Raw genomic sequence first — 17,843 nt, forward strand, 5'->3', positions numbered from 1 at the left:
GAGCTCACTAGGATGCACTCTCAAACCCCTTGCTTCTACAACCTTAAAGACAGTAGACATGGGAGAAAGTCTTGAGACTTTCTGACCTCAACCCTAGAAAAGAGAAACACCAGTTAAGACATGTTTATGGATTGTCTGGGCTTCAGGCTAAGGACATGAGGTCTGCACAGGCATTGGGTCTACCTCACAGGGTGGGTGTCTAGTCTTCCTACAAGAGAAGAGGGAGGCAAGGACAGTTGAGAATAACATCTTTTTTCACATTTCAAAAGGACTTGCTGAAGTATAAATGTTTTCCTTACGTTATTTAACAATGTACACTGTTTAAGATGGAACTCAAACCTTGGGGTTTCTCAGCAGCCATTCACTGTACATTTGCACTAACTCTGGGTGCTGCTCTTCAGTTGGTCCCCTTTGTTATTAATGAAACCATTCACATAAACCAAACTTGGTTTTGTTGGGGGAAAAACACAAGCTGGAAAGACCCTATGGAAAGTGGAGAATGCCTTTGGACCCTTCCTCCTGTCCAATGTCAGTGTGCTCTCTGCCATGATCACACCCTTGGTTATGACAGCATCACACAAGCTGCCCATTCTTCTTACCAAGACTCCCGGAATTTCTTCACCCTGCAGGGCCTGTCTTGATTCCGCCTACTCCTGAACCATCTCTCAACCTGGCGCTCTGTCAAGTTACACTTCTTTGCCAGTCCATAAACATCAGTCTGGAAAAAGGTGGAAAGAATGATCAAAGGATAAACAGTAGAGAGTCAGCAAGGCAAGGTGTTTCAGCAAAAAAGGCAGGACACAGCTGAAGGAGGGGAGCCTCCATGGTGCACCCAGCACATGAGTGCAGGCCTGTGTGTGTGTGTGTGTGTGTGTGTGTGTGCGCGCGCGTGCGCGTTCAACTCTAAGAACTCAGGCAAAGAACAGGGTCAGCTGTCAAGCAGTTGGGACAGTGTGACTAAGTACTAAAGCTTGTGTACTAGAGCAGACAGGCACAAGACTGTGAGCCTCTTTATATTTATATTTATATTTATATTGCTTATGAAATCATCACATTCACATACACAGGCCCCCAAGCCAAAGCTAAGCAAACAGAAAACAGAATATGAGGATCCTAGCTTGCTGATTTCTGAGAAAGACCAACTGTCTATACATTAGTAGCAATCCATGTTTGAACTGTATGCGCTCACTAAGATTTATTTAGGGTCTCCTAGGTGCCAGGTAGAGTAGTAGAGTTTAAAATGTCAATCAAATATGATTTTCTACAGAGAAAAAGAAACTTGCCTGAGAGTTGCTACGACTTGTGCAAGATGTGAAAATGGTAGCCCATTCCAACAACACCAAGGGTAGTGGGCTTTCTGTTACTTCCTTCAGTCTTCTGATAGTCACAGAAGATAATCCAAGAAAACCCTCAGCAGGTGGTGGCGATCTGCTTTCACAATCAACTTGATATACAGCCTATTTCAAAATAGTCCAAACTATTTCCAACCATTAAAATAATGATTATAAAGTATAATAATGGTGATTGCTTCTCCTCTGGGAAGCAGAAGTTTTACAGGTTATGACTTAAAATAGGAAACAATGAAGATGATGAATTACTGCCCAAAGGTTACAAATCACAAGGTCTGCCAGAACCAGGAAAAAGCATGAATGGCCAAGAGGGCCAGGTCCATTTTGTAGCAAGGTTTGAACAGGCATGTTTTGTACATTAGACCTTTGCTAACTAGCACTCTCTGCTTCCACAATACCAATTTTTTGAAATGGCATTGATCTCTTGATCATTCATTTTCTAATATAAGAAAACTTCCTCTTAATTCTGTAATAAAAACAAAACCAAAAATCAAATTGCCTAAAGCTGTCAGCTTCCTGCCCAAGACACAAGCTGCAGCTGATGGACAGAGGAAAAAGTGTGGTGCACAGGATCCCACCCCAGAGGGCCAGGTGAGACCAAGCCCTAACATTCCAGAGAGGAAATACAGTCCTAAGACTTTGATGTGAAACCACTTTTTAAATGATTAATCAGAGCTTTACAGTAAGTTTAAGCTAACTGCAAACGAGTATTCTGGGGGCCAAAAAAGCCTGCTTGTGGACCAGACAGCTGGATAAAACAAGGATGTGGGAAAAGTGACTTCATGGACACTTTATGATGTATTTTGATAGGGTCACAATCATCAAAAGTATCAAGTGTGGCCTTCTCTACTCAAATGTTTAAAAACTATCATTAAAATGAGATTGTGAGGTTGAGATGTAAAATAAATAAATAATAAAAAATGAAACTGTGATATTATGATTTATTTACTTATTTACATTTTTAAGACAGGGTCTTGCTATGCATCTCAGGCTGTCCCCAGAGTCACTGCGCAGCCCACGCCAGGGCCAAACTCATGGTGATGGTTCGGTCTCAGCCTCAGCAGTCTTGATTACAAGTGTAAGCCATAGTACCTAGCTTAAATTGCTATCTATCTATCTATCTATCTATCTATCTATCTATCTATCTATATATCATGGTGTTGACTGCTAATGTGGGATCCTACAGCTGAAAGCAATACTTGAACTATTGTTGTGGATGATTGATTGATAAATAAAACACTGATTGGCCAGTAGCCAGGCAGGAAGTATAGGCGGGACTAGCAAGAGCGGAGAACTGAGAGAACAGAAAGGCGGAGAGGAGGAGACGCCAGCCCGCCATCCAGGGAGCATCATGTAGAGGCAGCAGGTAAAGCCACGGAACACGTGGCAACATACAGATGAACAGAAATGGGCTGAGTATAAGAGTAAGAGATAGACAATGGTAGGCCTGAGCTAATGGCCAAGTAGTTTAAATAATATAAGCATCTGTATGTTTATTTTATAAGTGGGCTACGGGACTGCTGGGACTTGGTGGGACCTGGAGAGAAAAACTCTAGCTACAAAATATCAATGTCAGTGACTTTATAACACATATTTATATTTTCTAACATTTGAATTTGTCAATAGAGCAAAGAAATGCATCTAATGAATCAAATCCTTTGATGGTCAAATGGAAGCTATTTTTTATATGGATAAAGTAAGCCAAGATGACTAACCCATTAAGAAAGTGGGTCATTAAGTCTACAAATAAAGAGTTTTTACTTACATGTGATGGTTGACTTGTGGAATGCTTGAAAAAATTCTCTAGGATGGCATTTGGTTTAATTTTGTGCACTGTCTTTTGAATGCCAAATGCATTTGCTAGAGGTGTGGCAATAAACCTACAAAACATAAGAAGAAGGTTTGAGAAGTAAGAAGTCCAAGACCGCACCAGAAAACCCAGGCTGTCCCTTCAGGTATCCAGGAAAGCTCAGGCATTTGCTTGCACTGTTCTAGTTTGGACACTCAATGGTCCACATTGAAAAGCTTAGTCTGCAGGGCGGTGCTGTTAGGAGTTGTGGTAAGCCATCAAGAGGCGGGCCTAGTGGGAAGTCCCGAGGTCATGGGTCTTGCAAGGGGCTCATAGGGCCTTGGACTCTGCATCTGGTCTCTTCCTGTAGAGATGAGCAGTCCACTCCACCACGTGCTCCTGCTAGGCTATGCCACCTCAGAGCCAAAGCACTAAGATCACTCAACTTCAACTTCGAACTGGAACCTACATTTGCTTTATAAATTAATTGCTTTGGGTATTTTGTTACAGCAATGGAAATCTGATTAACACATGTTGTCAATGGAGCTAGTTAGAGACAATCTCTGCCCACCAAAGGTTCCAAGGAGAAAGCTGGGCATGTGGCTAATGAGTATAACCTAGCACTTAGGGTGAAGGAGAAAGATTACAGTGAGTTTGGGGTAAGCCTGAGATACACAGTGAGTTTCAGTACAGCTTAAGCTACAGAATATCAAAAGACTGACAAACAAACAAAATGATAATGCCAAAGCACCCCAAATCTAAATTCAAAGAGCAAATTTTCAGACCCATGCACAGCACAGGGGATACTGTAAGAACACATGATGCAGTACACAGCTTAAAATTCATTTCATTGTGAATTCAAATACATTTATGTGCAAGATTTAGGAATTAGGATGAACTGTTGCGTTTAGAATTTCACTTTAAGACCACCAAGGGTTAAATTAAGTGTTCATTGTTTTATAAGAAACTGAAAATTTGCTTTCCAAAGTAGCAGTACCATTTCACATTCCTGTCAATAGCATGTCACGTTTCCAGTTACCCCAAAGTCCCCCAGGTGCTTGACTTTGTCGGCCACAGAAATCATACTGTGTGCGCCGTCGCTTCTATTCACTTCCCACCAGAACTGCTATTCCTAAGCTCTGCTTCAACTTGAGTTTCATCTTATTTTTCTAGTTTCTTAAGAAATGTATTAATCTGAGCTTCCTTCATTTCTAAATAGAAGGGCTTGAAGCTGGAAACTCCTTCCAGCCCTGCTACTTCCACATTCCACGGGTTCTAGTATAGTATGATCTTTTTCATTCAGTTAAAAGTATTTCTATTCAGGACAGGCACCAAAACTACACAGAGAAACCCTGTCTCGAAAACAAACCAACAAACAAAAAGTATTTCTAGTTCCCCTTGTGATTCCATCTTTGACTGGTTATTAAGAAGTGTGTTGACGTCATTTTCACTTACTTGCTAATCTCCCGGTTTCCAGCACCACTTCATGTGTATGGGTGCCACCTCCTCACATTCACTGAGATGTGTGTTTGGGGCCTGGCACAGGACATGTCATGAGGAGTGCCCTCTGTGCACAAGAGAAGGACACAGACCTGCTTTTGTTGGATGGCATGTTCTAGAGATGCTTGCTAAGTCTGACGGTTCATGTTTAAAGCTATTTTCTTTCCAACCTTCTGCCTAGTTACTTTAGCTGTTACTGAAAGCCCACAACTATTGGGCTGGGATAAGGTGGAGAGCCCTGCTAGCATGCATAAGGCCCTGGGTTCCAGCCCCAGCACTGAAAAACAACAACAACAACAAACCCATTACTGTTGTATTGCCTGTTTCTCCCTTTTATAATAACAGTTCTATTTCATGTCCTGGGACTCTATTGCTGTAGACAACCTTGTTTATAATTATTATATCCTCTAAGAGCATCCTTTGTACTAACACTTTTAGGATCGATGCAGTTCAGTGTGTCTGAGGAGTGCAGCCACCCACGCTCTCAGCTAATCAATTAGTGGACTGCACTCCCATACTTTTCCTTTTACCCTATGAGTATCACTGAACTTGGAGTGTGTTTCTTGTGTGCTCCATATAGGTGGAGTGTGTTTTGCTGTCTCTTCTTCCCAGCCTTACTTTTTAATTACAGCATTTAATCCATTTACATTTAATTACTAATTAGAAAGGATTTCTACTTGCCATTTGTGTAGCCGGAAGTTTTCTCAGGTACCGCCCGGCCTGGCAGTCCCACAGCTGCTTATAAAATAGTCACTCAGAGGCTTAATATTATTTACAAACTGTATGGCCTATGAGAGGCTTCTTGCTAGCTAGATTTTACGTCTTAAATTAACCCATTTCTATTAATCTGCTTTACCACGTGTTCTGTGGCTTTACTGGTCTGCTGGCATGTTGTTTATTTACTAACCAATGGGAACAACATATATTCACAGTATACAGAAAGACCTTCCCCAGCACATTTGGCTACTTGTTTTTCGTGTGTGTGTGTGTGTGTGTGTGTGTGTGTGTGTGTGTGTGTGTGTATCATCCTTTGTTTCACTAATTACTATCCTCTTTCATGTTAGATATTTCCTAGTAGTCCAGTTTTTTAAAATCCTCCTATCATTTTTTACTATTTTTTAAATTATTTTCTCAGTGGTTATTCTGGGATTATAATATACATCTTAATTTATAACATCCTGGTCATGTGTGGGTGCTGAAGTCCCTAGTATTTTCAGTTACCACCCCGCTAATGACTGGACAAAGTCTTCCTTCAACACCCAGAGCCAACAAGCCTCTCAGGCTGCTGCAGCTCTGTGCACCCACTCGAAGCCAGGCAGCATGACTCTGCCTCAATGCTCACTTTCTGTTTACAGAGCGCATCAAAATCATGTAGAGGTGAGAGCTCAGGGATGTCTGCAGTCTTGCCTGCACTTGAACAAAACGTTAAACATCAAATTGGCCTTCAAGATTTCCAAGAACATATCATAGCTTTTCATGGCCCCACCCTTCCAGACATCTCAATTCTCTGCTTTTCATTTGACCTTTTTGCTTAGTCTAATTTTTGAACCAATTATTATTTCCCAAGGAATTCGATTACCTTTAATTGTTTCTGATAACCATACTCCCAGGAAAATACTCTTTTTTAAAAAAAACCCTGGGTAAACTCTGAGGAAAGGCTAACATGGACAGCAACACTACGGCCTGTATTTACTAGACAATCAGGTGATGACAATTCTCTATTAATAATGCTTTGAAAGACTTCCAACCCTCTCGTTCCATTGGAAGTCAGACTGCATGGGTTCATTGTACATGTGAGCTCTTGTTTTGTTTTTAATTGCTTTTTGTTTTGTTTTTAACTCTCACTATGTATCTGTCGTGTCTGGAACTAGCTATACAAATCAGGCTGGCCTTGAACTCACAGAGATCCACCTACCTCTGCCTCCCAAGTGCTGGGATTAAAGCAGTGCACCTTGACACCTGCCTTGAGCTCAGAGCTGTTCAGGGATAGCACAGAGCTAGAAAAGGCAGCTAGAGTTCCACAAATCTTGCCGTTCTTGTCAGGACTCAACTGTTTTTCTTAGACAACACTCTCTGTGTCATTGTGAATCTGTATAATTATAAAAATGTTGACTCTGAATAGTTTTGCTGGTCTTTTCACTGTTTTGATGCAGAAAATAATTTCAGAGTCCCTTACTTCTGACATTTTTGTTAACTTCCTGTGTGCACTGTGTGTATGTGTGCTGCATGCGCCTGTGAGCATGTGTGTGTGTGTGTGTGTGTGTGTGTGTGTGTGTGTGTATGTGTTTATGTTCACGTGGTTGCACAAGTGTGTCTGAGTGCACATGCACATGATTGTGGAGGCTAGAGAAGCATCACAGGTGTGGCTCCTCAGGAGCCACCCACCTTGGGTTTTTTGAGGCAGATTCTCTTACTGGCCGGGGGCTCACTGATTAGGCTGGCCAGCCAGCAGGCCCCAGCAGTCCGCTAGTCTGCCTCCCTAGTCTGGGACTATAAGCATGTGCCACCATACCACCACAGGTGACATTTTCATGACTGAACTTGGGTCCTTGTGCCAAAGCAGAACCACTGTACTGACTGACCTATCTCCTCAGCCTTACCCACTGTGGTTTTTAATTTGCATTAGTCCAATGATTGATGATTGATTAGCTTTTCATGTGCTGAATTTTTATTTGCAGATTTTTTTACTCAAATCTTTTGCCTATTTAAAAAATACACTTATTTGTTTACTAATGAGTCATACAGTTTATCTCATATTCCGAGTTTAAATTCTTCATAAGATAATTTACGCATATCTTCTCCTAGTCTATTGATTATCCTCTAATTTGATTTATGTCTTTAAAAATAATTATTATGGATTTTTCTACATATAAAATAGTTCAATTTTTCAAGTATATAACTCAATGACTTTCCATTTCTTCTCAAACTTACCCAAGCAACTATTAACCTGTTTTCCATCTTTATATCTTAACCTTTTCTGGATATTTACTAAGTGGAATTGGATAATATATAATTAATTACTGAGGTCCAGTTTCTTTCACCAACCATAATGCTTTGAGGCTCATTTATGTCATAGCATGTGACAGGAAGTCTGCTCCCTTCTCTTGCTGAGTGATAGCCTACGGTGTAGGCACACACAGTGTCACTTAAAAGCAAACATTTCAGATCTTTCCCAGGAGAAATGAAAGCACACGTTCAGCCATGTCCCATGTTCAGTGTTTTTATTCACAATGGCCTAACACCGTAAACAGCACAAATTCACATCAACTAGCTCAAATACAAATATTTGTATGTTGCATAAATATGTTCAAAGATTAGTCAGCAATAATAGGGAAACCTTGATACCTTGATACACATGCATCATACATGAAAAAGAATCTCAAATGCTTGTTAGATAAAAGAAGTCATACAAAATGTTAAAATCTATAATTCCAATTATAAATAATTCTAGAAAATATAAAGTTATGATCCTAGAAAGCAAACAGAGATTGCCAAGGATAGTAAGTAGAAAAGAATAAACTGAACTGTTCAGGTCGATAGACCTATCACAATCATGGTGATGGTAGTGTGACTATTTGTATCAAACTTTTAATGAACTTTTAGTGAAATTGAAACCTCAATAAAGCTGAGTTTTAAAAATACTAGTGTGTGCAGCTAGGAATGTGGTCCAAGCTGCAGTTCCCAGCTGCCTGGAAGGCTAGGTGGGCAGATCAGTTGAACTGTGTGTCAACACCTAACTGACAACAGAGAGGCTCCACCTCAACGGGTAACTAATGGAAGAAAAAAAAGATTCAAACGAGGGGCTGAGGAGGTGGCTCACTGGATAAAGCACATGCCATGCCAAATGTGAGACCTAAGTTTGGATTCTCAGGACCCACATAAATGCCAAGTGAGCATGCCTGCCTGCCTTCCTGCCTGTTGCCTTCCTGTCTGCTGCCTGCCTTCCTGCCTGCCTTCCTGCCTGCCTTCCTGCCTGCCTTCCTGCCTGCTGCCTGCCTTCCTGCCTGCCTTCCTGCCTGCCTTCCTGCCTGCCTGCCTGCTGCCTGCCTGCCTGCCTGCCTGCCTGCTGCCTGCCTTCCTGCCTGCCTGCCTTCCTGCTGCCTTCCTGCTGCCTTCCTGCTGCCTTCCTGCCTGCCTTCCTGCTGCCTTCCTGCTGCCTTCCTGCTGCCTTCCTGCCTGCCTTCCTGCCTGCCTTCCTGCTGCCTTCCTGCCTGCCTTCCTGCCTGCCTTCCTGCCTGCCTTCCTGCTGCCTTCCTGCCTGCCTTCCTGCTGCCTTCCTGCCTTCCTTCCTGCCTGCTGCCTTCCTGCCTTCCTTCCTGCCTGCTGCCTTCCTGCCTTCCTTCCTGCCTGCTGCCTTCCTGCCTTCCTTCCTGCCTGTCTGCTGCCTTCCTTCCTGCCTGTCTGCTGCCTTCCTTCCTGCCTGTCTGCTGCCTTCCTGCCTGCCTGTCTGCTGCATTCCTGCCTTCCTTCCTGCCTGCCTGCTGCCTTCCTGCCTGCCTTCCTGCCTGCCTGCTGCCTGCCTGCTCCCTCCCTGAAGTTCCAGTGCTCAGAAGGCTGAGACATACCATGATTGAAGGAAGGGTTTATTTTAGCTTACAGGTTACAGTCTAAGGCCGGATGGCAGTGGCGCACGCCTTTAAACCCAACACTCTGGAGGCAGAGCCAGGCGGATCTCTGTGAGTTTGAGGCTACCCTAGTCTACAAAGCAAGATCCAGGACAGGCACCAAAACTACACAGAGAAACCCTGTCTCAAAACAAACAAACAAACAAACAAACAAACAAAACCAAACAAAACAAACAACAACAACAAAAAAAAACAAAACAGGTTACAGAGCAGGAACTCAAATAGGATCTTGAAGCAAAGAGGCATGCTGTTTTTTGGCTCCCTCCTAGGCTGGTGCTTAGCTAGCTTTCCTGTGGAGCCCAGTACCTCATTCCCAATTAACTATCAAGAAAATCCCCCAGACATGCCCACAGGCCATCCCCAAAGCAAGCTAGATAGAATAATTGTATATTCAAGCTATGGGTTCAACTGAGAGACCCTGCCTCAATTAATAACGTGGAAATCAATTGAGGAAGACTGCCATTGGCCTCAGGCCTCCACAGGTGAGTGCACATATTTGCACACACACATGAATCCACACATAAGTGCACACACACAGACATAAACATAATGAGTTCAGTGTAGCTTGGTTAGTAGAGTGCTTGCCCAGGATGACTCTAATATCATCAACCCCTGAGAGGCAGAAACAAGAGGGGCGTAAGTTTAAGGTCATCCTCAGCTAGATAAGAAGCTCAAGGCCAGCCTGAGCTACATGAGACCCAGTCTCAAAAACACCCCAAACAAAGAAAGAAAAAGAATCAGCACAGGAGGAGGAGAAGAAATAAGAAGTCTATGTCCATCTTCCTCTAGTTCTGACAGACAGCAACTGCTGCCAGCCAGGCTCTGTCTGTTCTAGTTCTTAGAAAAATTTCCATGTTTAATTACAATCTAGAAATGTGGTTATGAATTATCCGATGATCAGTCCTTTATTTCATTTTTAAATACAGATGTTAAGTAAAAATTTCATAAAATAATGTGATAAAAAAATGTAAGTATTCCGACTTCCAGACAGACTAATAAGTTCCTTTGGAGAGCCCATGACATTCAGAGACATATAAAAGAAAAAAACTATGCACCAGATGAACAGAGAGCAGAGCAAACAGACCATATTCTGTTGATTTTTCTCAAGGAAGGGAATTCTCACAGTGTCACATCATTTACGTAACTAGTAATACATGCACATAGCAGAGGTGTTTTCTGGAGTCACATGACTAAAGGAAGAACACCATCATCAAACTCTCAGCTCTAATGTGAAGTTGAGGTCAGGCCACTTCCATCTGCTCTAGTGAGTTAACAGTGGGTCCTTTTTTCTCAACTCCTGAAAATTGAGATGTAGATGGATTTCTCAGGACTCTATGAGACAGTGGGAAAGGGAAGAAGTGGGGAGTCTCCTCCATGTACAGCCAAGGAAAAGAAGTGACCTGGTGCTCCATCTTCCGCCTCTGCCTTGGGCTTCCAGGCCTGCACTCTATACTGTGTGAAACTGTCCATCTCGTGGGTTGAACTTTGAGTAGATCTCTTTGATACCTTACTTCAAACACATTAAGGAATTTGTAGAAGGCAAACTAACCGGAAACTACTAGTCTTAACCAAAATAATAAATAAATAAATAGTCTGACAGTATCAAATGTGTCTGAAGTGTTAGGCAATCCAGAAGTGTTCACATTTGCAGTGAGCTTTCCAAACTGTCTTCTGATTCCCAGGAGGCATTTGCTCACTCTCTTCCACTACCAGAAGCATTATAGTGTGAGATCCAAAAACATCCATAAAACCAGAAAAAAAAAAATAGCCACCCAGGCCAACACCCTGGAATGTGATGGCATGGCATGTTTGTTTGAGTACCACTGAGAACTTGAGGTCATTAAGCTCCTGTTTTCTCACCTGCAGACTATGTATGGTTTCTATACCATCTTAACTGTAAGTTCTCAACCAATGCAAGGAACAGCCAATATTTTCTTTAGGATGTAAGTGGTTTAATTTATAACAAGTAATGTAGAATCCCAAGGAAAATATAAACTTCTATCACAATGAAGTATGATCTCTCTCTCTGCCATGTTGAATATTCTCTTTATCACACAGAAAGAAGTATGTTTCTGTAGTATTACAGACCAGAAATAACTAAGGATGAGTTGTTGGGAATTACCATAACAAGGAGCTAGAAGATAAGGACTACACTTAATCTCTTGAGGAAGCAAGAATGGCCCTAGGAATTAAAAGAGGGATTTCTTCCTCACTGTTGTTAGCCAGGCAAGACACAGACATAGAGACTTGGTCCTCCACCACTGTAATGCTCCGGCAACCGAGAAAACATTCTGTCTCACTGCCCTGATCAGACTGGAAACAACAGCTGCCCACTGAAAGACAGGAAATCTGCAATAGGGATAAGTAAAGGTCATCCATATGATCCAAAAATAGTGAACAGTTCTAGGTAGTAAAGTGTCATTTGTTAATTTGGATGTTCAGGGCAAATTTTATTTCCCTTATGCGTTATTTGGAAATTCAAATTGTGTCTGTAAAAAGTATAACACAGGAAGGACGAGGGCTAGAGAGACGGCTCAGTAGTTAAGAGTGCTGCTGCTGCTCGTCCATAGAGCCCAAATTCAGCTTCCAGCACCTACATAGTGCAGGTCACAGGTACCTATAATTCCAGCTCCAGGGGATCCAATGCCCTCTTCCCGCCTCTGTAGGCACCAAGACACATGTGTTGTAAACACATACACATAAATATATATCAGTATTTTTAAGGGAGGGAAAAAGGTATCGTAAACAGGTACATATAAATAAAAAGAAGCATTTTTAAGGGAAGGACGTTTTCCAATGCATTCAGCTACAGTTTAGTGGCAGGCCAGGGTATCTTCCCAATAGCAACAGTGCATTTTTAACCAGGTGAAGCTACTGTTTGTACCTTTGGTCAAGCCCATGAGATAGAGCTGGTCAAACAAACTCTCAAGACAAGGACCCTGCAGATGGTTATAAACACGTGGTCCATGTTACATTTGGTCTTGGACTACTTGATTTTTTTTATCAGGCTGTCTTAAATTTTTCCAGCTCTTGCCATCCAAGCAGGCTTTTTTGTTTGTTTGTTTCAAATGAACTAACAGAAACTACACATGAACATTTGCTTCCTGTTGTCAGAACACAAATACAATTTTAATACGAGGTTGGAAGAAATATCCATATAAATTAACTCAAGAAAATGTTTACTGTTTTCTGATAAAACAAATTAATGTGGCTATATGTTTTCCTTATGCTTAGGAAGAAAGGAGAGCTATACAACTTAAAATTAAACTATGCTATACAGAGGCATTTGGTTTGCTCCTTAATGGGTCACTTCTGGTATTTTCCAGGCATTCTAGAATGACATCTCATCTTCAAGAAATAGATTTTTCTAGCACTGTCCCTCTGGGAATTTGCTCTTTGTAGTGCTACTTGTACAAATCAGTGCAATTCACTGTTATGTTTCCACATATGCCTATACCATGCACTCATCATCTACCCTCACTCACTCTGTCTCAACCTTGTTTTATTTTTACTGTAAAAGTAAAGCACCCAGTGGTATTCACACCCCTAATTCTTCTTCTTCAGCTTGCAAATAATGTTCGTGTGCACTTTATTGCACAGGTTCCATAGGAATCTGCAGCCTCTGAACAAGAGACTCATTAAGAATCAGATCTTAGGGTTGGGGATTTAGCTCAGTGGTAGAGTGCTTGCCTAGCAAGCACAAGGCCCTGGGTTCGCTCCTCAGCTCCAGAAAAAGAAAAAGGGGAAAGAAAAGAAGAACCAGATCTTAGACTTGCTATGGTAAAGTTAGCAAAGATGTGGGCGGGGAGAGAAGAGTCATAAACACTACTTACTTTTCAAAGAAGTATCTGACGATCACCAAAAGCAGGGCATATGGAATTGTCATGTACAAATGGGAAGCTTTAACAAAGACGAGGCCATCATGATCTTCGAGATCTGACCACTTTATTGTTGGAGGAAGCCAGAATTTCTCCAACCAGAACCATTCTTTAAATGACTGAAACATTCTAGACAAATGAAGAAAAGAATGCATTAGACTTGTCAAATCAGCACTTAGAACTGTGATAATGTCGAGCACTGTCCTTGAAAACACCTAACGCAGGACCCTGAAAATAACAAGGGGAGCACACTGGTTCCCACGGTCCTCCACTGCATTTAACAAGAAAAACTCACCAGTGCTCCCAGAAGTGCTTAGACTAAGGAATGGAAGACCAAAGCTTAACATGCTTCTCTTCATATTTTGTGAAGCATACATGTGGATATTACAGGTATTTATTTTCCTCTTATATCACTCGTGATGTAAAAATTATTCAATAGGTTCTATAACATCAAAGTATCAAAAGTCAACCCCCTGAAAGCTTCAATGTGTATATAAAACTTCACTAGCACTCTAAGACATTTCCTAGGAGATAAGGAACAGCAGTTTCGGAGGAGGTCATGTCAGTAATCTATTTGTATTTCGGTGGTAGTAGGGATTGAACTGAGAACTTCACTCATGTTAGGCAAGGACTCTACGGTGAGATTTGTCCTCGGCCCCCTTTCTACTTTGAAGCAAGTTCTTACTAAGTTGCCTAGACTTGCCTTACATGCATTTTGTAACTCAGGCAGGTCTTGAACCTGTGATTCCTCGTGCTTTAGCTTCCTAATAGCTAGGATTACTAATTCTTGCCATCAGGCATGGCTCAATGCTAATAACTGTATTTAGGGAGACTCTATTATCTGTGAAGCATTGTGCTAGGTGCTGAGTACACAGCCCTTAATAGACAGGTCTCCCATCTTGAGAACCAAACAGCCTTGTAGGTAAGGTCAGCCTGACTAAAAACAAGTAACTTGGATACATATTTTTCAGATACCATAAAAATTTCCAATTCCAATGTGTTAGTTTTTGTTTTATCTTATTTTTTAAATTATATTATTATCCCTTAGCAGTCTGTTTTTCTTCTAATGAGAGACACAAAGAGAGTGGATTCAGAGGGGGTGGGGAGGTGGGAAGGAATTGGAAGGAGTAGCGGGAGGGGAAGCCATATTCAGCATATATTCTATGAATCTATTTTCAATAAAAGGAAAAGAAGAAAGAAAGAAACCTAACTAGAGGAGGAAAAAAACCAAACTACAAGGTGCTGGGAGGCAAGGATGGACACTGGGCCCAGCAAGGATAAGTCCTGGAAAGATGCCTGAAGGGGGCGGTGGAAAGAGTGGGAGAGGAGGCTGATCGACAGCACTGAAAAGGGACTTGGGTTCTGCTCCTTCCCTTTGCTGCCCCAACAACCCAGAGACATCTCTGACCAGGAGGTCAAGCATTCCTCTCCATAGCTTTGCGGCACTGAACACCTGCTGGGCCACCTCTCCCCCAGCTCAAGTCTGAAATTACTGTGGGCTCAACCTCAAATCTGCTGTCCCTTTCCCAGGTCAGATGTCAATCTCAAGCTCCAGGTTGCTGAGCTTGTGCTTTTGACAACTGGCTACACATCTGGGGGCCCATGAAAACCCTCTTTTAGTATACTTAATTTGTGAGAGTGGCCCATCAGACTCAGGAAACCTGGACTTATATTGGTATATTATCAACGATGCAGAAGAAGAGATGTAGGGCAAAGCATGTAAGAAGGGTACTAAGCAGCTACGCTCTCTCCAGGTCCACCATCCTCCAGGAACCTCTACATGTTGAGCTACTGGAAGCTCTTGGAAACCCATGCTCTATCCTTATTGAAACTTCATTGTGTGAACATGATTAAGCCATTTGGCTACTGGAGAAGAATTCAGCCCTCAGTCCCTTGACCCTCCCCAGAAGTTGAAGGGAATGATTGATGACACAAACCCTTGAATCCTGCTGGTCTTTCTTGGGCCCTGCCTAGCGCACCAACTACCAGTCAACTCATTAGCATACAAGAGCACATTTTGAAATTGCCATTTCAGAGATTTCAACAATTTCCTGTTTGCCAGGAAATGTGCCCTTCATGACATCACCAGCATAAGTTTTAACCTCACCATTGAGGTTATGGCCATTTTGATCCTAGCATTTTGAAACTGAGACTGTTTTGATTTTCTCTGTAAATATTTAGTCAGGAACATGGGTCACACTGTCCTTAGATTTTATAACCTTGTGCCTGGTGTTGAGAGAAGTGCCCTTCCAGAGGGACACCAACCTAGTCAGAACCACACCTGCACAGCTGCGCCCTTGGAGAAAAGTGACCTTCTCTATAGGTTATCATTCCACTAGACTTTCTAACTTGAGCTGCCAAATCATGCAAATAAGGTCGACTATTTCCACCAACACCTATATATTCTCTGTTAGGCTTGGGGGCTGCACAGAAGAAAGGGATGAAGGAGTGACTCTAGATTTCAAGGTGATTATGACCCAGCGTTGATGTGGTCTGAACCAGGGAAGGGTGGTGACAATTGATAAAACAGATGGGGTGGGGAGTAGGAGGGCTAACAAATGGCAACACCCTATTTGTAAAGTAACTAGAGTCAAGCTTGGTTGCTCTGTCATCTGACGAAGTTTCCTATAGAGGAAGTCAAGACAGAGGCGTGCTAGTCGAGGATGCAGCTCAGTGATAGAGCACTTATCTCACACAGGCAAGGCTCTGGCCTGGGCCTGACCCCAGCATACCTCCCCCACCACCTAGGACAAAGCTACTCACCTTTTCACACCTAGGCACAGCTCAAAACAAGAGTAAACATAGACATTTGAGTTTATCTCCAATTTTTACCGATTTTGGAAATCAATCCAAGCTAAAACCTTTTACTAGGCCTGAGATCATCATCCAAATCAGAGCTAGTTATGGATGTAAAGACAAACATATCTTTTGAGAAGTTCACCTTGGCAGATTTATAGCATTATTGGCTCTGACAATAATTAAAATACCAGGGCTGGGAGCAAATAGCAATGCAGGAAGTTAGGGATTTTTCTAATACTGTTTAATAATCACTACATAAAATAAGTTGCTCACTCCTAAAACACAACTCAAAGCAGCACAGATTTTTCTGTCTTGGGAGAAATACACTTCTTCAAGCAGCTTCTAAGTTACACAGGAGTAAATCCTTGCAGTGACTTCAGGTCTAGGAAAACAATAGTAACTCTACTGTCTGGTAAAACAAAATAAAGACAGGCAACCAAAGAAACAATGTCCTAGAAGATGGAAAGGACGCAGAGGAACACTGCCTGGAAAACACAGCTCAGACTTAGAAACTAAACTAAATCAATCCACACTACGCACTCTTTCCTTGGGTGTGCTGTGGGATGTATGGCAAATGTGTTGCTAATTAATCAATAAAACACTGATTGGCCGTTGGCTAGGCAGGAAGTATAGGCGGGGCAAGGAGGAGAATAAAGCTGGGAAGTGGAAGGCTGAGTCAGGGAGAGACACTGCCAGCCGCCACGATGAGAAACAGCTTGTGAAGATGCCGGTAAGCCACGAGCCATGTGGCAAGGTATAGATTAAAGGAAATGGATTAATTTAAGCTATAAGAACAGTTAGCAAGAAGCCTGCCACGGCCATACAGTTTGAAAGCAACATAAGTCTCTGTGTTTACTTGGTCGGGTCTGAGAGGCTGTGGGACTGGCAGGTGAGAGAGATTTGCCCTGACTGTGTTGCCATCAAACATCAATGATTGCAGATTCAGGGATCTTAGAGCCCTCTGTTGATACTCAAGACAAGAAGAACTCAAAATGAAGCACAGATCTAAATGTAGGAGCCAGAGTTATAGAACTCTTAGAAAAAAATATGGGAGTGAATCTTGGTGACCTTGTTTCAGGCCAGGCCTTCAGATATGGCACCTAACTCATAAGCAAGAGAAAAGGCAGATCAAAACAGATCAGAATTAAAGTCTTCTGTGCATCAATGGACACCACCAAGAACACGAGTAAAGAACCTACAGAATAAAGTGTCAGAAAAAAAAAATGTGTCTAATAAGGGTGTCTTAGTCAGGGTTCCTACTGCTGTGACAAAACACCACAACCAAAGAGCAAGTTGGGGAGGAAAGGGTGTATTTGGGTTACACTTCAGCATTGCTGTTCATCTCTGAAGGAAGTCAGGACAGGAACTCAAACAGGGCAGGATCCCGGAGGCAGGAGCTGATGCAGAGGCCATGGAGGACATGGAGAGTACTTACTGGCTTGTTTCTCCTTGCTTGCTCAGCCTGCCTTCTTATAGAATCCAGGACCAGCAGCCCAGGGATGGCACCACCCACCATGGGCTGAGCCCTCTCCCATTGATCACTAAATGAGAAAATGCCTCACAGCTGGATCTCACAGAGGCATTTCCTCCACTGAGGCTCCTTCCTCTGATGACTCTAGCTTGTGCCAAGTTGACACACCAAACCACCCAGCACAGAGGGACTTATGTTTCAAATATACAAAGAACCTTTACAGTCCACTAACAACAAGACAAATAGCCCATCTTTAGAAAGTATCTGAATGAACATTTCACCTGAGACATGCACATGGCAAATAAGCACAAGAAGGGACGCTCAACACTATGGGCCGTGAAAGAAACACAAACTCAGACGGCCACTGTCACAGCACTGAGTGTTAGAGTACAGCCGAGCAAACAGTGACCGGCCACAGCAAAGTCGGGGACC

At 42.5% G+C, this 17,843-nt stretch overlaps 1 protein-coding gene across 1 annotated transcript in view; it reads right to left on the minus strand.

The window, feature by feature from the left end:
• Cers3 (ceramide synthase 3) overlaps window positions 1-17,843 on the minus strand; it is a 100,886-nt gene that overhangs the window by 51,840 nt on the left and 31,203 nt on the right. The window contains exons 2-4 of the mRNA XM_059253322.1: window positions 13,097-13,270; window positions 3,115-3,229; window positions 600-718 (exon numbers count right to left, since the gene is read on the minus strand). Of these exons, the coding sequence (XP_059109305.1) occupies window positions 600-718; window positions 3,115-3,229; window positions 13,097-13,269 (407 nt within the window). The 5' untranslated portion in view covers window position 13,270. The remainder of the gene's footprint in view (window positions 1-599; window positions 719-3,114; window positions 3,230-13,096; window positions 13,271-17,843) is intronic.

Source organism: Peromyscus eremicus, chromosome 1 (assembly GCF_949786415.1).
Source record: "Peromyscus eremicus chromosome 1, PerEre_H2_v1, whole genome shotgun sequence".
Taxonomy (NCBI): Eukaryota; Metazoa; Chordata; class Mammalia; order Rodentia; family Cricetidae; genus Peromyscus; species Peromyscus eremicus.